Source organism: Taeniopygia guttata, chromosome W (assembly GCF_048771995.1).
Source record: "Taeniopygia guttata chromosome W, bTaeGut7.mat, whole genome shotgun sequence".
NCBI lineage: Eukaryota > Metazoa > Chordata > Aves > Passeriformes > Estrildidae > Taeniopygia > Taeniopygia guttata.
Window position 1 is genome coordinate 23,412,229 of NC_133064.1, and position 22,615 is coordinate 23,434,843.

Here is a 22,615-nt window from a genome sequence, read left to right on the forward strand (position 1 = left end):
ATTCTTATACACAGTTAAACCATACAATACAAGCTCACACACATAGGAGACAACTTTCTTTAGACTAAGCCATAACCATGAACTGAACTCTTCCAGAAACCAAGGCCTATCTGTCCAAACAAGATGCTCTTACATGTACAGTTTTGGTCCTTGAGCAGAGGATGAACATGACACAAACCACTCAATGGCAGTTCATGTATTACTGCAAGTCACTGAGATACTATACTAATGCCTTCAGACAAAGAATCTATTTAAAATTGAAATACTGCCAAAGACCCAAAATAAGCTGCAATATTTAGACTATGGCATCATCTCAATGCCTCGTGAAATTTCACAGAGCATCTCTCAGTTGGTATAAACTGCTAGAGTTCCCTCAATTTCTGTGGAATTTCTGCCCCTACACTTAAAATTCTCAAAGTTTTTCCATCATTTTTTTCTAGTTAATCTTTAACCATACCTTGAGGACTGAAAAACAATATTTGGAGTTACAACATATTTGCATTGGGAAAAAAAACCCCATCTCCATTTACTTTGGAAACTTGATGCTTTTTAAGACTTGGTCATACACCAAAAAGGTATTCACTTGTTACAGAATTTCTGAGAGAGAGAGGTCATGATTTATGTTTGGAATGAGGTTTGAGCTACCCACTCAGACTAGGCCCTGATAAGCGGCCTTGATGGGGCCTCAAAGCCTTTGATGCAGTGAGAATTCAGTTGTGGTGCAGTCAGAAATTATGTTAAGGTAACTACAAAGTAATGAGCTATCCGAGCATGAATTAGAGTAGAGCTGCAGTGTGAAATGTCTGACCACCTTAAGGAAAAGGTAAACAATGTTAGCTTGCCAATCAGAGCGCCTTTGTTTCTGTAAACTATGTAGAAGCTTATATAAACTACAATCTTATCTCGAATAAAGGGAGAACGTTTGATTAACCACATTGGTTCAGACCTGCGTTTGTCCTGTCCAGCTTCCTGTTTTTCTGAGATTCCCTGGCTTTTAGTGGCGCCCGGACCAGGGACTCAGGAGGCTCCGAAAAAGCTCCTAAATTACTTTGAGGGTAACGGGGAGCCGAGTTTAAGTCTCGCGACAAAAATTGAGGTCCAAATCGCTTCATGGTGACGGGACTGGGATCCCAAATTCACTGCTTGTGAACGGGGATCAGGTGGAACGGATCAAAAGTCTCCAGACTCCAAATCGGGCCGTTCCCAACGGGAGGAAAAAGACTTTTCGCATCGTTGTTTGTTTGCGAGAGTCCGCTGGAGCAGAGAGAAGACCCCAGCGTTCACGAGGAACCCAAACGGCGGGTGTGGACATGGCCGGGGCCGGGGAGCTGGAGTGGGAGTGCTGCCTTGCCAAAGAAAAGCGAGCGGAGCAACCCGCGGAGGTTGGAGGTAAGACGCGAAGGGAAAGAAAGGGGATGTATAGAGAGCGTCCGAGGAAGAGCACCACGGGTCCTTTTCACATATCCTCTCTGAGAGAGGGAAAAAGATAAAAAGAGTCCGATCTTATGCAAGCAATTGACTCGGTGGGCAAAAGACAAAGAAAAGTTACAGAAAGCCCTTCCTCGTCCCTAGTGGAACGGGTTGGCAGAACTAAGGCAGCGGGCTGTGGCAGCGAGCAGCGGGCTGCGGCGGCGGGCACCGGCCAGCCGCCCGGGCAGACCGCAGGACCGGCGGCCGCAGGGCCAGCCGGAGCGGGGCCGGCCGGCACTGAGCCTGAGGCAGCCCCGGGCGCGGAGCGGACATCAGCCGAGAGATGAAAGGTTCCTTGTTGCCGAGCAACAGTGCAAGGGGGTAGACAGGCATTCCTGGGGTCTCGGCCGCAGCAGGGGGTGTCTCTTCTCCCATCCCCGAGGTGACGCAGCAAGGATGGGAGAGAGCCGGCGCCGCCCCCTCATCTCCCCGCAGCACCCAGCAATGGCGGCGGAGACGTCTGCACGGCACCGTGGTTGCCACGGCAGCAACAACGCCGAGAGCAGCAGTGTCACCAATGGAGGGATTGCAACACTACAGCAAAAATTTCAACAGCATTTTTCCAATTCCTTGCAAGAGTCAGAAGACGTAATGAAAAGTACAGCAATACTGAGTGTTTTCCAAGATACAAAGAAGGATGAACATTATGCAAATCAATGTTATTTCAAATACGATATAGATGAAAATCACTGTAGAAAGATAGAAGTATTAGTAATGATTTAATTACCAAAAATGTTTCTGAAAACAAAGATTTGAGGAATGTCAGTCAGATGGAATGTTGGTATTGATTTTGTAATCTTTGCTTTTGGGTTTTTATAGATAATAATACAAATAATAATGATTTTTGAGTTTTATAGATAAGATAAATAGTGATTGTTGTTGAGTTTTTGTAGGTAATGATAAGTAGTGATTGTTACTAATGTCATATGAATGCTTTGAAAGGATTGTCTTAAACTATTTTAAACATTTCTTGTTGATAGCCTGATCATATAATGTGACTTGTCTGATTTTTTGTGATAGGGATTATTATTAAGGTATTAAGGTATTGAGTATTTACAGTCAGTTTTCATATGCTTTATTGTCTCTTTAGGTGATTGATTGCAGGATGTGCTTTTTCAGGATCCCGTGTTTTTGATTTTTTAACTACTCATGTGATTTCTTTGTCTAATCTTTTATGCAGCTGCAATTCATCTTCTTTTAAAAATTCATTGTCCACATTTTGGTTCAAGATTTCAGACTTCAAATTTTCAGATTTCTGAAGAAAGGGTTTGTTGTATTTAGAGAATTTTTGTCTTGAAGGAAGTTTTGGACAGGTTCAATTATTTGATGGTTTGATAAAATTTTAATCATAGGTTTTTTACTTATAACTGTTATTTCTAAGACTTTTGCTTTATAATGTGTTAAAACATATCCTCCAATTAGAGTTCAAGCTCTGGCAAAGCTCTGGCTCTACGTGGATGGTGTGATTGACCCAGGTGTTTTCTACATCAAAAAAATTATTCAAGTCCTTTTGGCTTGACAATTTGACCCTATAGGGCAGCTGAGCCTCAAAGGGAGTTTTGGAGCAACATGATCCGGACATATTTTTTATCCAAGTCTCTGTTGTTTTAAGGTTTGTCAGCTGCTGCAGACTCTGGGAAGACAATTTGATAGTGTAGCACTTGGTAACTGTGATTTTATATGTAATATTAATTGTGTATTATCTGATTGATTTTTATTTGTTGTTAGTTTCTTTACTATATGCATTGTTTTGTTCTAGATGTTTTTTCATGTTTATAACAATGATGTTGATATTTCCATTTCTTCATGCAAATTTTAGGGAGCAGAATTGAGAGAGGACCCTCCAGTCCCTGTGGGGGTGTTGGGTTTGTTTGTGTTTTAGCAGGTGCAGAATCTGGATGGATTTCAGTGAAGAATGTGGAACTTATTAATTGCAAGAGAGCACTGATCTCTCCACAAGTGGATCAGAGGATGCACAGCAAAAGTAGATTGTGCAAAGATTTGTGTTTTACCCACAGAAGATCGTGGACTTTGGGTTGGTTTTTTTTTTTTTTCCATAAGTGTGTTTTTAATGATGTTATAGAATTTAATTACTAAGTTTTAATGGGTTTTAGTAATGCCTGTGATTTTTCTGTCCATTTCACCATTGTTTTTCAATGGCAAAAGAAAAAGAGGGACAATCAATTAGATAATTATAAGCATAACATTAGGTTTATCATAAATGTAGTTTGTATTTAGAATTAAGTTTGTTCCTTTCATGTTAAACAGGGCAATCAAGAACATGAGAAATATGTAGTGGGGCACACTTCTGTAATACTAACCTCATTTTTCACCCCACGAGTTGCTTCAGTGCAAGCTCTCACACAATTAAAAAACTCTAGCCTGCTGGACAGGAAAACAAATTAATATCACATCTAAAATGTTGAGTGAGCTTGCCACAGATATAGGTAGTACCTGTCATGCAGTTTTTCAAAACAGAGCTGCCATTGATTTCCTTCTTCTAGCACAAGGACATGGGTGCGAAAAATTTGAAGGCATGTGCTGCATGAATTTGGCTGATCACTTTCAATCAATTCACAAATAGTTATCACAATTGAAAGACAACATGAAGGAATTTGTTGCTGTAGACCCTCTATTTGCTAGTTGGATCAGTTCTTTAGGTTTTACTAGTTGAGTTAAAGATTTAGTTCATTTTGCTATTGTATTTTTTCTTATTACTATGATTATTTCAGTTTCTATACTGTGTTTATTATAGTGTATGCAAAAGACAGTGCACCGCGCCTTCAAGTCAGCCTGGGTAGCTCAAAAAAGAAAAAAGAGGGAATTGTTACAGAATTTCTGAGAGAGAGAGGTCATGATTTATGTTTGGAATGAGGTTTGAGCTACCCACTCAGACTAGGCCCTGATAAGCGGCCTTGATGGGGCCTCAAAGCCTTTGATGCAGTGAGAATTCAGTTGTGGTGCAGTCAGAAATTATGTTAAGGTAACTACAAAGTAATGAGCTATCCGAGCATGAATTAGAGTAGAGCTGCAGTGTGAAATGTCTGACCACCTTAAGGAAAAGGTAAACAATGTTAGCTTGCCAGACTGCCTTTGTTTTTGTAAACTATGTAGAAGCTTATATAAACTACCATCTTATCTCGAATAAAGGGAGAACGTTTGATTAACCACATTGGTTCAGATCTGCATTTGTCCTGTCCTGTTTTCCGTTTTCCTGAGATTCCCTGGCTTTTTTCACTGTCAAAAGCATCCACTCTGCTGCAGAAGTATGCAACTTCCAAGTATCCCTTTGACTACATTTTTATAGCCGGGTCTCAAATAAAATGTGGTGAACTTTGATTTTAAACAAACTTCCCTGCCACTACACAAATAAATGCATGGATTTCTACTACAGCAGAATAATAAAAACTATTAATATTTCTTACCAAGGCCAATAATGGCTTTTGTCTGTACTTCTTCATCTGAATGCTTTGTAAAATACATCAGCAGTTCAAGTACTTTATCCTTAATGTTAACCTGAGGAAATTAAAACACAAATAATAGCTATTTGAAGATGAAGCAGATATTTTTAATCTCTTATAAAAAGCATATATATCAAAATGGAGAAACACAATCTTACTGCATTGTCTTTGCAAAACCATGTATTTACAACCCAAAAAAATTATATCATATGTATTATGAAGAAATGCATAGCTTTGAGGGCCTAGGAATACTGTGTTCTCAAACTGAAGTGGAGCATTCAATATACACAAGACGTGGAGAATAAATACAAGTTATTTTACCTTACTGTTGCCCTTAAAATCTTCTTGATCAAAATCAAAATGTCGACACAGTGCTCCAACAGTGAAAAGTGATCTAAGGAGTGCTGGTTTATTGGCAGTAAGTATTGTACTGTTGGGATCTTCTTGGTGTTGACTTTTTAATTTTGAAAGTGCACCTACAATAAGATAAAAGTTTTGATCGCAGTATTTAATCATTGTGTGCCACTAAAATAAGACTTGTAGGCGAAACTGAAGAGTGACATTTACATGTTGTGATTTTACTTACCATAGTATCTATTAAAACAGGCCCACACAAATTTATAGTTCTGAGTGACCTTGTTCACAACAGCCCCAAGACAGCTCACACAATGCTGAACAACCTAGGTGCAAGAAAGAACAAATGAATAATATATTTAGAATTTAAACCTGAGACTTTTGTGATGTTATGCAGGGAAAAGGTATGTAGAACTAAAAGTAACTATCTAACAGATGTAATGCCATTCTCCTAGACTGCTCTGAAAACATGTCCAAACATATAATTGTTAAAATATAGCAACAACACATACAAACACAAGTAAACCAAGAACATTGATTTTTCATGGCTCAAAAGTTATCTTCATAATGAAGAAAGACTTTATTTAAACCAAAATTATGTATTTCACATTGTGAAATGGAATTAACTGAAAAGTAGCAATTAAAATCTTACTGTCATGCCATATTTGATGATGAGTTTCATGAGGTCTTCCTCAATAGTGGCAAGAAATGTCTCACTTGGGTGTTCCATTAGTGGCACTACAAGTTCTAAGATTTTTGCAACATTGCAGATCACCATGAAATCATTCTGGGTCTGAAACAACAGCATTTATAGCATTTAACATTTCTGGCTGTGTTACCTCTAAGTATTATTAATATGTATTATGCAATACATATATAATACATATTAATATAATACAATTCCATAATAGTATGATACAATTATGTATCTTATGCAAGTTATTTGGTAAAGATTTAAAATAATATATAGTTTACATCTGCTTTTAAGTTACATACTATTTTGAAAGCAAGTTCTTGTTTTCTACAGAACTTTTGTAAAAAAAAAAATCGGTAGAAGCAGAATTCACATCAAGGCTGTGACAGACCTAAAAACTTTTGGTCATGAAAATTTTTTTGAGTCCTAAAACAAATTTAGAAACTCTTCCTGACACATGCACAGTAGAGAATGCACACCACCTGGCAACACGTATTGGCAGCAAGTAAATAATCAGATAACCTTTTCCTACACTATTTGATCAGAAGCAGCTCTACGTCTCTTGTAGATATGCCTAGAGAATGCTCTAGGGCTGAAACTGTAAAACTCTGGTCTATACCTGCAAGCTAAGCTGATAAGAAGCATTCTCAGGCCTGCTCTTCCCTGGGCAGCTGACCTAATATAATGGATTACTGTGCCCCACTCAGTCAAGTGTGGTAGATAAGGGACAGGCGAACGGAAGATCACAGGATGTGACGGAAAGAGAGACCCTTCCCCCTCTCCCTTCCCCACGCTATCCATTAACCCCAGGAGCATGTGACCACACCTGCTCTGGTAACTTTCCACTCCCGACTAACCCTGGAGACCCCTCAACCCCCCTCTGACGTAGCAAAGACCCCCAAGACTATTTAAACCCACGAGATGAGATAATAAAGGCTTTTCGACCGTCTGCCACATTGGTATCCGCGTGCGTTGATTAGCCAGAGTAGCCTGGGCGAGACCAGGCTGCCGTGCTGTTCCCTGAACCAGGTCGCTAGTTGCCCTTTAAAAAGGCAACATACTGGTGCCGAAACCTGGGAGAAAAAAGGGAAAAATTCGCCCAGCTGACGGGGTACGCCTAGACAGGAGCAGCGGCCAGAGCGGTCAGACCGTATCTTGGCGCAGGGAGACGTCCCGGGACCCGCAATCGTCATGGACGCTATAGCATGGGTCGTAAGTGTGATTTGTGGGCAATGGAGTATCGAATTTAAGCTCAAGGACTTTTATCTTGCTATAGCGAGGCTGCTTGAGCTTGGGGCAGCCGAATGCCCAGTGGATGCCATGCATCCGGGAATATGGGAACAGTGTACAGCCACGCTGGCCGGGGAAACGAAATCCTCAGGCAGTGGCAAGAGCGTTACGGCACGGGGCAAAGTAGAAAAAGCCCCGCGCGAAGCAATAGAAAAGCAGGAGACGCGGAGTGCAGCGCGTATGTGTTTATTAGTTAGACCCAGGCTTGAGACGGGGGCGGAAGCGCAGACCGTCCCTGAAGACAGTCCGCCCGGGAACGGAGACCCGGGGGGGCTCGGCGCATCGCCCCCTTCCCCAGATCAGTGCCCAACCCCCGCCGCGGAAGCCCCTCGAAGAACCCCCGCCGCGAAAAACCCCCGAAAAACCCCCACCGCGAAACCCCCCCGAGAAACCGCAGCTTCCTCCGTCCCGCTGCCGCCGCCGGTCAGCGATCCGTTGTCAGAGGCGCAGCAGCGCGCGGAGCACTTCTGGCAGGAGCTGGCAGAAGAAGCCAGAGTCGCAGAAACTGCGGCTCGGGTGAAAATGCTAACCGCGTGGCCATGCTGCCGCTTTGAAAATGGCGCCGGGTGCCGTGGGGAGGGGCAGGGCGCGGGTAATCTCGGCGCGAAAACTCGAGAGCCGCGCGATTTCAGGGGCGCGCGTGCGCGGGAGAAAGAGGCGGAGAGCGGCAGAGGGCACGGAGCCAATCAGCAGCCGCGCCTGAAGCTGCCACCATATAAGGGAGAAACCACCCCCCGCGGGAGGCGCGGCGAGCCGGGGGGACGGGAGCGGCCCCACCCCCGCGGGGAGGAGCGAGCTCGGAGCCGAACAAAACAGCACTGAGCCCCGGAAGTGCGCTGGCATTTAACTTCCAGCGCGGAGCCCGGCAACAGCTCTGCCGGCTCGGAGGGGCCGGCGGGAGCCGCCCAGGACCCCGAAACGAAAGAAACGGAACCAGCGCAGTTTAAAACAAAACCGAGTAGAGTTCTAAGCCGCACCGAAAAGCGGTCACAATACAAACCAACCCAGCTTACCAGCTGGAGAAAAAGACCCTTTTGGAGCTGCGGGAGAAAAGGGCGTCTCGCCAAGGAATGCGGGTCCCAGCCCCCGGAGACACAAGACGGGGGGGGGGGGGAGCGCGCGGGCCGAACTCAGCCTCCTCCCACCGCAAATAACAGCGCCTGTGCCGCAGGGTCAGCAGGGGACGCCCCAGAGCAGAACCCCTGGGTAGCCCTAGCCATGAAAGTGGGGAGAAAGCCCCCAAAGGTGTGGGGGACGTGCCGCCTCTGTGGCAGTCGGGACCCCCACGTAGCGAGACTCCAGCTTTGGGCAGACACAAGAGCAGACTGCCCGATGTTTCCGCAGGCATTGTAGCCCCGACACCGGCGGTGCAGGGAGGTCCCTCCAATGAACGGGGTGGGAGGGCTGTCCCGAGCTTAGAAAAGCACCCGATTAGTAGCTATAACGCTGCATACAAAGAAGGGGCCAGAACGGACAGTAGCAGTCCACCCTTACATTTTACAAAACTCTCCACCCCTGATAAGAAGGGACATCCCTACTATGTCAAGAGTCAAGATTACAAATTTATAATGAGAGCCACTGCTGCACACCCACTGCTGCCAATCAAACCTGACCCTCAAAACAAAAACTAATGAGAAGCTGTGAGTCTTGTTTGCAGGACACGCTTGTGAACCATCCCCGTGATGCATACACCCCTGCTCCAAAGAGAGATAACGGACCACCAAACCGCCAGACGAAACCCCAGAATCCCACGGCGGTGAGACCCAGACATGCACAGTGTCTTTATGCAATTTTGCTATTGAGGCTTGTGGCCGGGGGACAAGCTAACCCAGGCCACTACCCTCATCAGCCATTTAAGTAAATCATGCAACATCTATCAAGTGACAAGGTGCTCAAAGAAGTCACCACAGTAAATACCCCATCCTTCGTGTTCCACATAGCCAACCTGTTTAGAAGCTACCTTACTAACCCTAAATGAAACCAAATCGAACCTGACTAACCTCTATTAGTTTTGCTATGATGTTAAACCCCCTTTTCTACGAAGGCATTGCTTTAGACACCCCCTTCAGTTACTCCACAACCAGTGCCCCCCACCAGTGCAAGTGGGACACTCCCCGCAGAAGACCAATAAGTGAGTAGTCCCATCCACATCTGAGATGTAAGTTTGCCAGTAATCCAGAATGAATCCTTATATGTTCCTTGCCAAATTTAATAACTCTATCGATTTCTGTGTCCAAGTTCTGACTGTTCTAAAGTTCTGTATCACTCAGACAAAGAAACATACCACCTTCTCGAGGAACCTGACAGACTCCACAAAAGAGAAATTAACCATCGCAATGCTGCTTGGCCTGAGAGCAGCTGGCACAGCCACGGGTGTCTCAGCCATCGCAACCCAGCAGCACGGACTCTCTCAGCTGCAAATGACCATTGACGAGGACCTGCAGAGGATCGAGAAATCCATCTCCTATCTACCTCTTTACATGCAGCAAAGAGGACTGTGTGTAGCCCTGAAAGAGGAGTGCTGCTTCTACGCAGATCATACGGGAGTCGTTAAAGACTCCATGGCAGAACTCCGAGACAGACTGGCTCAGAGAAAGAGAGACAGGGAAACCCAACAGAGCTGGTTTGAATCCTGGTTCAATCAATCACCTTGGCTCACCACTTTAATTTCCGCCCTGGTAGGTCCACTGGCTATACTGCTTTTAGCCATTACCATAGGACCATGCCTGCTGAATAAACTAGTCTCATTTGTTCAGGCCCGTCTGGAAAGGGCAAACATTCTGTTCATAGGCCACCAACAAATGCTGTAAACCAAAAACTGCAAACACAGTCAGTCGCTAAAGCCTTCAAGACCTGCCTTGAAAAAATTACTCAGGTTTACCAAACCACCCTTTCCTTAACAAGTCACAAGTTTGTACCTCACTCCAGTGCCTATATCTACGACTACCTCATTTTATATATGATAAGGAGGGGGGAGATGTGGTAGATAAGGGACAGGCGAACGGAAGATCACGGGATGTGACGGAAAGAGAGACCCTTCCCCCTCTCCCTGCCCCACGCTATCCATTAACCCCAGGAGCATGTGACCACACCTGCTCTGGTAACTTTCCACTCCCGACTAACCCTGGAGACCCCTCAACCCCCCTCTGACGTAGCAAAGACCCCCAAGACTATTTAAACCCACGAGATGAGATAATAAAGGCTTTTCGACCGTCTGCCACATTGGTATCCGCGTGCGTTGATTAGCCCAAGTAGCCTGGGCGAGACCAGGCTGCCGTGCTGTTCCCTGAACCAGGTCGCTAGTTGCCCTTTATAAAGGCAACAGTCAAGCTCTTTCTTGAGCCATGGCTTCATGATCCTGCTCTGCTCCTGCCAGATGAGGGGTTCATCACAACTTTCACTGAGTCAGCTGTGCTAATCAAAAGAGAAGAAAGCAGTGCAGTGTTTCAGAGGAGGGGACCAATTTCCTGGACTGGGGGGATTCAGCACTGTAGCTCTCTATAATTTCTGTGAGCTAAATTGTCTTACAGAGAAATACAAAAACACCAGAGCTAGGGTAGAGAGAGGTGAACTGCTAAAGAGGATAGAGCAGGACATTTTCCTTTTAATATTTATGCTATATATTAGATCACTCTATCTTATGGAACCATACCTTTAGTCTTAAGATTCATTTATTAAATCTTAACTACTTTTAAGACTGTGACTATAAAATAAAACAATTTTAAGAACTTGTTTCATAACAGGTGGAAAACTGTGTTTTAGTCTTTAAGAGAAAGAAGCACAGGTTTCAGTTTCATTTGAGTGTAAAATGTGAAGGCAGAGGGTGAGGAACAGCATCTTGGAAGCTATAGAGATCATAAAAGGACCTATAATCTTTAGAAGATATGATCATGAATCATAGAAACATAATTTTTATTTCTCTTTCCCTACCTTCAATTTCATCAAGCATACAAGACAGCCATTCATTTCCATGCTTAATTATCTGGGAGAAAGAAAAGACTTATTTTCTAATTTTCTCTACTTACACTACATTTAGTGGTCAGGTATGGCTGCATGGTCATGGCATGTTTGACCATTAGCTGAGGCCTGATTTTGCTGAATAAGAACAAAGTGGTTATGCAAGCAACCAAGCGACCAGAATTCACACCTTTGTTGTCAGAATCTGCAAAAAAATTAGAAAATACACAAAGTAATGTTTGAGCAATGAAAAACATATAGCAAAAACATCATATGAATATCCCAACATATCTTTCAAGATCAATACAGAATATTTTTATTAGATTAGAGATGAGAACATAATGTGCTAATATTTGTATGTGATCACAACATATGTAAAATAAGCAAAGATGCTTCAAAAATATCACTAGTTTTTAACCTAATTACTGTACACAGAACACTGACCTAGCCAATGATTCCTATTACAACCACAGAATGTATTAATACAAATAAACCTTGACACATTTGTTTTGTTTTTAGTGATCTAAAAGTTTGAACAAGTTATATTAAAATTAGCTCTGTTATTGTGATTAGCTAGAGAAAATTAGGGAATCTTTATTATTACACAGTGCTCAAAGGTTCACAATCAAAATAAATGCAATAACTCATTACCATCAGTTTTGTAATAGGAATTCTGTAACAGTGTCTTTACACAATAGTCATTTGAACCACCACTGTTACAGTATCATAAAATTCAAAGAAGCTACTGGGTTGTAAACACTATTACCTGACAAGGATTCCTCATATTTAAGAATGTGCTCAACCAAATTGTCAACAAGTTGAGTACAGGCTTTCTTCACAGGTTTATATGAGGCATCCTCTTCTGACTTCAACAGCTATAGCAGATGAAACAGAAAATTATTTAGTATTCAGGGTGCATTCATTTACATTGGATATGTACTGGTTTTATTAAAATTACTACAGATAACCAAGGATTTTGCACTACAAAAACATTTAACTTCTCCATAAAAGTTACACTAATGGAGAATTAAAGAAAGGTCAGATTTTTAAAGGGCATGGATTGAATTTGTTTACTGTAAAGGACTGGTCTTGCAGTCTCCCTTCAATATGTTTTAGTACCAAAATAAATTTTAAAATTCTTACAATGATTGTGACATACATTCAAAATTCATTACTTACATTTTGAAGAAGCTGTTCAAACCAATCATAGCCTGTATCTCTACAAGCTGCAACCTAAAAGTAGTTTTGAGAATAAACTGGTTAAAAAGGCATCTGAAGAAAAATTACTTCAATACAGATGCCATCTTAAAAGATCAGTAAACATGCACAGATACATTTTCATAAATATTTGGTATATCTTTGGAGACTAGAAACTTTTTCCTGCATTTGAAAAAGAGTTCTCACCATTTAAGTGATCTCAGAATTTGCACCCCATTCAACACAAGGTGTACACATTTTATTGGAGATTGCTGCCTCTAATGACAACCACATTTTGGGTTCATAGAACAACATTTTGTACAGATTAAAGAACAAATACAAGCCTGACATATTAAAAATGAACATGCATATATATATATATATATGTGCATGTACATATTTTTATATAAACAAACTAAGCCTTCACTGGTATCATGTGTCAGGAACAGCTCAGAGATGCTCCAAAAAAAAATTGGCAGGAGAACTGAGAATTAAACCGAAGTCAAATAAATTGACTGGTCATTCTGGAAAAATGCACAATACACTACAATTTAGTAAAAATATTAAAAAGCAGTTTTAACTCATATTTTTAAGTCATGAGGAGAGTACTTTTATTGGATATTTACATCTTGGTATAATTGATATTAAAATACGTTTCAGTACAGTGGCTTTACCAATACATTTTCACTACAAATGTATAAGCATTTTATTTGAAACAGATTTTTGAGACATACAATTTAATTTGCTGCTCCTAAAAAGTAGATAACATTATGCAGATACTAGTTTACCTTGGGTGAGAACATGACCTTGCATTTGTTGAAACAGCTTGATAACCTTTCAAAATAAATGTTATCAATTGCGGAAATTTTTCTTTTAAGAGACAACTTCTTAGTTAGGCTTAATTATATGCTGCTACTAGCATCTCCTGGAAAATGTTAACTATAACAGAAACTTGTGGTGTTTTAACTGAACAAGTATTTTCCACAACCTGAATATAATGTGGTCTCAGTTATCACCGCCAGCAGATTAGTGAGCATTTAAAGTTTCTTATAGCCTGTTCCATCAGATTAATAATTCTAGCATGTATTCAATGTCAGGAGGCAGATAAAAAAATAATCTGATAATTAAATTACTTGTATATTTCTAAAATACTACAGACAATATTCCAAAGATAATAAAAACATAATGAAATTTTACATGCAACTTAATTAAAATCTGTTTAACATACCACATCAGTGATGTTTAGTATTTTCCTAGTCATTGCTTCTTTGTCATGATGTAGAGTTGGAGTGAACCAGAGTTTCTGGAATGTCTCATTTACTAATTTCTGAAGGAAAAAAAATTAGCAGAAAGAAATAATTTTATCTTGGTACATAGGTATTATTACTAATACATCTGTACAATAAATTTTTTTACAATATGTGCACTTCTGTAAGGAATTATTCAACCTATGTGATACTGTTGTAGAGAATGTTATCTGAGATAGACCCAGATTACTATTACAGCAGTTACACTGGTCTCTAAGCAAGCTTCACTAAAATGATCACTGGGAAAGTGATACTACAGGAAGTAGAGTTACCATTTTCCTGCACTAATCTGCATTCCTCAGGAAAGCATAGTACCCCTGAGAAACTGACAACTGAACACAAGACTACAATTTCTACAGCAAAATTAGCAGCAATTGTAGATTACTTTGGAATTTTTAGAACGGCTGTGACAAGGCAAAGAAGAGAGAGAAGTCAAGTCTCTCTACCCAAACATAGGAAGTTTTTGTATAGAGGAAAAGAAGGAATAGAATGAAAGTGGAATATTCTCAAATTACTTATAAAGCATATGCTTGTAGGAAGCATTCCTCATCCATGGAGACTTAAAAAACACATTGCAGATACTGCCTCATCTTTATGAGGTTGTTGGAAAGTCATCCTCCTTTCCTAGCAACATCTTAGATCCAGCTGTTCATCTACTTTGTGATTAACAGTCTGCCCTGAAAGTCACTTGGTAAAATTATATGTTGTAGCTTTAAAGTTCCAGACTTCAAATCCCACTGAAAGTGTGATACAGAATTATTACAGGTGTATTCTTAATTACCCAACAATTTTTAAATTTAAAATTTAAATTATTTTGCCAAATCAAACAAAAAACATCAGTGTCAGGTTTATGATTCAACACATAATCTTAGGTTTTTACCCTTCTGCATATATGTCACACAAAGATAAGAAGATGATGACATAAGTAACATTTTAGAGGGAATAACTGATTCATTAAACATTTAGAATTAATGCAAAAATTTCACAGATTAATACTTTATATTTTTTATGGGCAGAACTTATATATCTGGCATATAATAACATCAAGTACTTAATTTTGACTTAAAGTTTATTTTGTTTTCAGAAAGGAATTTTATATACTAATTTTACTTGTTAGAAAAGAGAAGTATCAGAGACAATACTTGCAAAGAGAAAAAACCCCAAAACTCTAGTTAACAACTTTTAAAAATCCTTTGAGTGTCAGCAAGAACTTGAAGAAAATAGAAGAAAGAAAACCAAGTCAGAAAGGAATGTAGAAAGCTATTTGCTCTTAAAAATTAAAAATAAATAAAAATAATAAAAATGACAAAGGAGCAATGAAATACTCTTTTGATTGTTTTTGCATCAAAACATAGAAACCAATTATGATAATTTAAATCCTGAAGGATATGTTTCATTCTACCTTAATGCCTTCTTCATCATTGACTCTCCGAATCATTTTTACACACATCTCAGTAATTTTGGGAAATGTTGGTTGTTCAATGCAGATATCCCTAAGTATCTTTATGACTCTTTTTCTGACACTGATACCAGTATCCTGTGAGGAGAAAAACATTATGCTCTTGAAAAGAAATCAGACATATTATTAATGTAGTATATAAATTATATTTGAAGATCACACAATCTGACCTGAAAAATGCATTCAGAAAATGCAGCTAAAATATTCTGGAGTATATTTATATGAAAGGTCAGCATAACTTTATTTGCAACAATTCTAAAGGTTTGGGCTGAGTCCTCAAAACATTGAAATGCTTCCTCCATTTATATCATCCTAATTAGGAACTCATGATGTTGCAAATGCATAATGCCACTTCTTAATTCAAGATCTTACAAGCTAGATGCATTGATGCTTTAGCTGCTGTTTATGAACACCCAAGACACTTTGTAAGTGTGGACTGTAATACTTCAAAAGCCTTTGGATAAAGCTTATGGATGATATGTGCAGTAAATATTTTCTATTTTCCTAGACTTCATCTAAGAAGCAGGATGAGTAGCTTAATTTCTTATTACTTAATTCAAAATATGTTTAATCTAAATGCCAAGATGAGCGCCTTTATGCATCCTCATATGAACATTTCCAAAACACATTACAAACATATTTTATAATGTAACTCTAGCAAATGAGTAGTATTTGACTAAAAACCTAACATGAATGCTAAAAGTTAGTGTTATCTTAAATTAACACTGTATTTTATCTGATCATTCAGGCAAAACCCACTTTTTATACAAAAACTGTAATAAAAAGCCTTTTAAAGCATAAAACATAGCATAAAAAACCAAAGTAGTTTTATCTTTTATTTTCTTTTGGATTAAAAATGACAACTTTAAATTACTATGCTATAGACTCTTTTCATCACCCACACTACTGAACTGCCCTCAATAACCCATATCTGAGACTTCAGAGATGTGGCAAAATTCCTAATTTCATCTAATCTGTGCCTCAATAAAGGAACGAAAAGGAATATAATTCTGGTTCTGTTGCAGTACAACTTTCTATGTATATTTACTTATTGATGTATATGCTGGTTCTGGCTGGGGTAGTGTTAATTTCCTTCCCAGAGGCTGGCATTGGGCTGTATTGGGGTTTATGTTGAACACAGAGTTGATAATACAGAGATGTTTTTGTTATTGCTGAGCTTGCACAGAGCCAAGGCCTTTTCTTCTCCTTGTACGCTGGGGAGGGAGCTGGGGGTGCATGGGAGGTTGGGAGGGGACACAGCCTGGACAGGTGACCCCAACTGACCCAACGAATATTCCAGACCATATGGCATTATGCTCAGCATGTAAAGTAGGGGGAAGAAGGAGGAAGGGGGGGGGGACATTTGGAGTGATGGTGTTCATCTTCCCAAGTCACTGTTGCACAGGATGGGGCCCTGCTCTCCTGGAGGTGGCTGAACACCTGCCTGCCCTTGGGAAGGGCTCAATTAATTTCTTGTTTTGCTTTGCTTTTGTGCGTGGCTTTTGCTTTCTTTGTTAAACTGACATTCTCTCAACCCAGGAGTTTTCTGGCTTTTACTCTTCTGATTCTCTCCCCAGTCCTGATGGTGGGGGTGTGAGCAAGCAGTTGCATGGGGCTTGGCTGCTGTCTGGGGTGAAACCACAACAGTGTAACAAAGCCTCACTGAAAACAAGCAATGCATTTTAGAAGGTTGGTCTTAAAAGCATGATGCTCCCCATTAAAATAATAACATATATATAACATACTTTTGGAATCATCATTCCATATTATTAAACATCTAAACTCAGTTGAAAATAAATTTTCCAATAACACATCATAAATAAGTCACCGTACCAATATTCTTTCAATCAGCATATCATAATACTGCTCAGCAAGCTGAGGACGACAGAGCACAAATCGGCCAAGAAGCTCCACAGCTGCTTCTCTTACACTAGTGGAGTTATCCATTAGCCGCCCATGAACTCCTCGTTGCATATCCAGCTAAAAAGGAACAAATAAAACACAAATCCAAAATAGGAATTAAAGATTTCTTTTAAGTGTGACAGAAGAATGCATATACGTGATGGATATTTCAGATTATTTTACCCTGGCTAGAATACTGGGGTCTACAGCAACAACCTCAGACAGACACTTCATGGCTTTTGTTCGAACAGCAATTGCATTTTCACCAAGTACACGCAGAATCTAGAAGAGAACAAAAACAAAGATTCATTTGCTTTGGGAAGGTAGCAAATTGTTTAACAGGCAACAATGCAGCAGAATAATATGCAAATGAAGTAACTAAAATAAGAAGTCCCTTCATTTTAAACTCTACTTTTGCCATTCACTTGTGCCTTTCATCATAGTTCTTTCAAATGGAAGAGGTGGATTTGGGCACTATCATTTTAAGAATGGCTGTGTATGCAGATCACTATAAGTTACAGAACCTAAACTAAGCTAAACCAAACCAGTACTGGAGTCCAAACATGTTGCCATGACAACATGTTAGTGCTCTTCTCCCAGAAAAAGGAAAGAAAACACACTGGTTAAACAACAGCTTCCAAAGTGACAGTAACATGCACTGCAAGCAAGTAGCTAAGATGGCTTGTATTTTCAAATTAAGATCAATTTAATGAGTTAATATCACCAGATGAGCATGCATCTGGCAGAAATTGTAAGAGATTTCAACATTTTGCAATTATTTTTTTTATTATGTACATCTAAGATATTGATTTTGCCATCTACATCCATTAACAAATAAAATAATGCATGTACAATATGGCATATAAAATGTATGCAAGAAAAAGAAATATAAGCACTTATGTCATTAATACAGAAAGCACATGGTGTTATTGTGGCCTGTTAAATACCCATGATCAACAATGAAGAGATATGGCACACTACCACAAAAGTGTTTGGAATCAGAAACCAACTGCATTTCACTGTACTAAGACTTTCAGCACAGTTTACCTGTGTCAAATAAATATCAAAGCTCTGGGCAAATGGCCTCATAGAGGCCAAGTAGCGAACAATCAAACATGCATCTTCATAGTCCACAGTATCGGAATTCATCCTGCAACAAATTCAAAGTTTTAATTAGGACATGTTTATCAAAAATGATTAAAAATGTCAAATGCATGGTTAATAAAGCACTGGTGCTCAAACGTACTTTAATGTACTGAACTGAGATGGAGCAGTTTTAATGATGCTGCGAAGAAATGCTTTGCGACTTTCTGCTCTATGCATGATCTGCCCCGTGGTCTCAACATCTTTTGCATGATGAGTTCCTTCAGATGAATCCTCATCCTTCTGAGATTTAATTGCTTTCTCTGTCTCCATAGTTGTATCACGGAACCACTGAGCTATATAAAACTTCCGAGAAAACTGGAGAAATACAGCAGGATACACACAAAAAAAAAACCAACAGATGTAGAAGAGTGAAATTCATGAATATAGGAGATTGAGTTTAATGCATCAATCATATTTCAGAAAACACAATCAACATTATACATGAGGGTGACAATTTAATTGAATCTCTAATATGCATGGCCAAAAATAGTTTTATTCAGTGCATGTTACTAAAATTATTTTTATATAAATTTGACATCAGAAAGCTGAAATTTACCACTAATGATGCATCAGTTTCTGTGTTCTCATCTAGATAATCTAGCAAAGCCTTTTGCAGCTGTTGAATTTCATCTTCTCCTCCTGAAACCTATCGGAAATAGAAAGATAGTTTTAAAATAGAATATTGCACAGTGGTGATTATCATCTGAAAAATCTGTATGTCCACATATAAAATACACTGAAGTTAATGTTCTGCAATTATCAATACAACTAGCAATTTTTTAATCAATTACTTCTAAACTTTATAGAGACTAAACCAAATTAGACTGTAGCTCCAAAGTCAAAAAAAGATTAACAGCAGAATAAGACTTGTTTTAAAACAGACTGACTGATTTGATTAATGTTCATTCTATGATCTTGTGTGAAGACCCTCTGTTCCCAAGGAAAAACAAAGGGCTGAAATCACACATAGTAGACTGAAAAAAGATTTAACCTATAAAAGGCATCATTAACTCTCTCAACAATATTAAACACTGAAACAATGACTTTACAGGTGAACAAGGGATACAAGGCAAAAAAGTCAAATGAACATAAATATGAAACAGAGACAACGTAAAAACATATGGGAAGTGTCAAAGAAATAAAAATAACTTATCCCTCTGCAAAATATTTGGTATAACTGTTTTCAGGTTTAAAGCATCGACACAGAGAAAGTGCAGCAAGTATGCTCAATTCATTTAGCAAAGAATTTACAGAGGTTATTCCCAAACACCCCTGAACTCTAGCACAAAAGAATCATACTCTCTGAGACTCAATTAAGTTTCTATCAGGTCAAAAACCTTAAGAACAAACATTTTATAAAAATTCCACTTAGTGCATGAAGTCTATCTAAAGAATAGGATATTAATTTTCCTGTGAAGCACTTTTAAGATGCACAAAAAGGATTACATATGAAATATTATTCTGAGAACTATGCATCAGATTTGTAAATATCTAAAATGTATGAATGTTAAAACCAGAATATTTTTTACAAGAGGCTATTTTATAGGAAATATGTATATCCTGATCTCTTAAATAATTCTAGCTTATGTAAATTGAACAATGATTTTGTATATGACCATCAGACAGTGCACTTTTCCCCATATAGGGGTTAGAGATCAAATCAGTATCAATTAACTTGTTAATGAATCAGAAATTAACTTTCTCAATACCTACAAGACAGTGTAAACTCAAAACCATAAACCACTCTTTCTTCCTTAGTGTTATACTGAAATGTGCAGGTCCTTGCAATTGCTGATGCTACAGCAGAAAAAAAGGGGTTTTTTCCCCCTCAAATTAATGAGTTCGAGAATTCAAAACACGTCTACAGTAGACATAATACTAATGTAGGTTTATTAATTTATATTTGGCGCCCTATGACGTGCAAATTGTGATTTGAAAGTCTGGCCTTCAACCAATGTTAAATTCTGTGGATAAAAAGGCTGAAAAAGTTGCTTGATGAACTTTAGCTGCCTAACTATTTAAAAAAGTAAAAAACCCAGAACAAACAGAAAGAAACTGTGAAGCCCACAACAAATCATATTCAATATTGATAATAAAAGTAGAAGAATAATTTCTGGCTTAAACTTCTTCAGCTACAAAACATTTTTCTTCTTCAGCAATAAAACCTATAACTTCTAACCATCACCTTCTGTATGAACAGCATAGACTGAGAATCTTGTCACAAATGTAGCACACAATATAGCTTGCAAAGAACAGCAAGTGGAAAAAGGTACAAGTCCGGAAGATCAGCATATCAAGAGATAAAAAGCATGCACAAGTGTTCAAATCAACTTGACAATCTATGACAGATGTCTATGAAAAAGACCTGTTTAAAAATGTCAAAATAGAACAGATTTTCTCTTAAATCTAATGATACAATTCATGAGTCCAAACCACAACAGAGTTATAAGCACTCATCGATCATTGGAGATCATCCTGGTAATGATATCGAGGGTAGAAGGAAATATCCAACAGTCTAAGTATTTAATTCATCAGGAAAGAAAAATCTGTAGAGATATATGTTCATTTCTGAATGAAAATAATAATTCAAGATATTTCTAATGACTAAAGATGAATATGTCTACCAATGGATCTTATTTTCTTGCCATTTGAGCAACAAAGTGAAGCTTAGGTGTCGTGCACATTTTCAAGTAATTATTTGTTCGTATGTTACAAATCACTTATAAACAACACAGTCTACCCTGAGTGATTGTACTGTATAATATACACTTTTCACAATGGCATCATTTATGTTAAGCTTCCTAAGTAACTGAAAAAAGCTTTTAGTGCTCAATTGCCCACAGTTATTTTATTTTCCGCGGATGCCAATGCCTAGTTTCTGCCTGAGCCTGATCCTGTAAAAAACTCAAAACAAACAGAAAAATTCAGGTCACCACTCAGGTATGTATCTTTTTAGAATATCTTTCAATATTATTATATAACTTCTGGAGATAAGGAAAGAGAAAAAGATTCTTCTAAAATATTTACCTATGAAGTCTAATGTAAAATTGTCAAAATCACTGCAAATGGAGAATTACACCCCCTTAGCACATAGAAATATAAATTATAATAAGTCATGGACATAAAGATTTGACACTATACATAGTAAAATATTCCAATTGACAAAAGTCATGGGAAGTATCAGCCTCATGAAGGAGTAGATAAATTTTGATTCTTTATCTGAATGCCTGTAAATTGCATGAGTTTTACCTTCAAAAGAAGTCTGTAACAGTCACCATAAAATACATATAGTAGATCTGGAGTCTTTTCAGAGAAACCAATTTGATATGACTACTCAACTTTAGATCTCATCATGCTGAGAACAATTAGTAGTTCAGAAAGAAAAGTATTGCATCCATACGAAATGTAAAAGTTCACATTTTTAAAAATACTCATAAGGCCCAAAATTTTCTTAATGTACTATAGAGAGCCCAAATGCACATACTGCTTTGTTAATTGCTGCCAATCTTGCAGATTTGGAAATATTTTGATAAGGAGCATTAACAGAAATGCAAATATGTATTCTCCAATGAAAGTTATATGCAATTCCGGTAAAAAAAAACCCCACAAAAATAACAACTTCCTCTACACACACAACCAATACCAGTTCCATCACATAAAAACTAACCTTATAGGCCTAACAATTTAACTCTCAAAAGTCTCTATATGAATGCCATAAGCTCAATTACTATTTTGCAATAGCAAATGCACATACATGCATGCACATACATGCATACACACACACATATATTTTAAGGCCTCTTAAGATATAATCCAACTGTCACTCCATTATTTCATCTACATCGTCACCAGAAATTTGGTTTTACCATTTTAATTAACCATTTAAAATGATCACTAGGAAGATGGTGTGAGAAAGACATGAATTAACAAAGTGATACTTATAAATTGAGTATATTTGACTCAGAAATCTGAACAACAATGAAAACTCATTCCCCATGATGTCATTTTTTCACACATCTTTAAAATGTTTAGGCTTTTAAATACATACATCTCAATCCAACTGGCATGGGATCTTTCACACACCTGTTTGAGTATTCTGGCTATAGAACCTTGATCCATTTTGCTAGTGACTGCATCTTTCCTGAGCCTTGCAGCTACAGTTCCAAGATAGTCAAGCGATGCAACTCTTAATGCCATTTCTGTAGATTTGTTACTGAACTGGTGAACCTAAGAAAAGCAGAATAAGCCGTTATAAAAATTATTTATTTCTGCAACTGAGATTCTTCTTACAAGACAGTTTGACCTTATTAAAAAGTCCACCTAATTTCCATGCTGCTTAAAGTTATGTAATTTACTATTATATCACAGATACAGTCCT

At 38.7% G+C, this 22,615-nt stretch overlaps 1 protein-coding gene across 3 annotated transcripts in view; it reads right to left on the reverse strand.

The window, feature by feature from the left end:
* Window positions 1–22,615, reverse strand: part of LOC116806872 (nipped-B-like protein) — a 162,934-nt gene that overhangs the window by 15,220 nt on the left and 125,099 nt on the right. For all 3 annotated transcript variants that reach the window (XM_032744675.3, XM_032744673.3, XM_032744674.3), the window contains 15 exons: window positions 22,321–22,464; window positions 18,794–18,883; window positions 18,338–18,552; window positions 18,139–18,241; window positions 17,275–17,373; window positions 17,023–17,169; window positions 15,133–15,267; window positions 13,652–13,750; window positions 12,406–12,459; window positions 11,993–12,101; window positions 11,295–11,431; window positions 5,938–6,078; window positions 5,518–5,611; window positions 5,253–5,407; window positions 4,896–4,986 (listed from right to left, as the gene is read on the reverse strand). In XM_032744675.3, coding sequence (XP_032600566.1) covers window positions 4,896–4,986; window positions 5,253–5,407; window positions 5,518–5,611; window positions 5,938–6,078; window positions 11,295–11,431; window positions 11,993–12,101; window positions 12,406–12,459; window positions 13,652–13,750; window positions 15,133–15,267; window positions 17,023–17,169; window positions 17,275–17,373; window positions 18,139–18,241; window positions 18,338–18,552; window positions 18,794–18,883; window positions 22,321–22,464 — 1,813 coding nt within the window. The remainder of the gene's footprint in view (window positions 1–4,895; window positions 4,987–5,252; window positions 5,408–5,517; window positions 5,612–5,937; window positions 6,079–11,294; window positions 11,432–11,992; window positions 12,102–12,405; window positions 12,460–13,651; window positions 13,751–15,132; window positions 15,268–17,022; window positions 17,170–17,274; window positions 17,374–18,138; window positions 18,242–18,337; window positions 18,553–18,793; window positions 18,884–22,320; window positions 22,465–22,615) is intronic.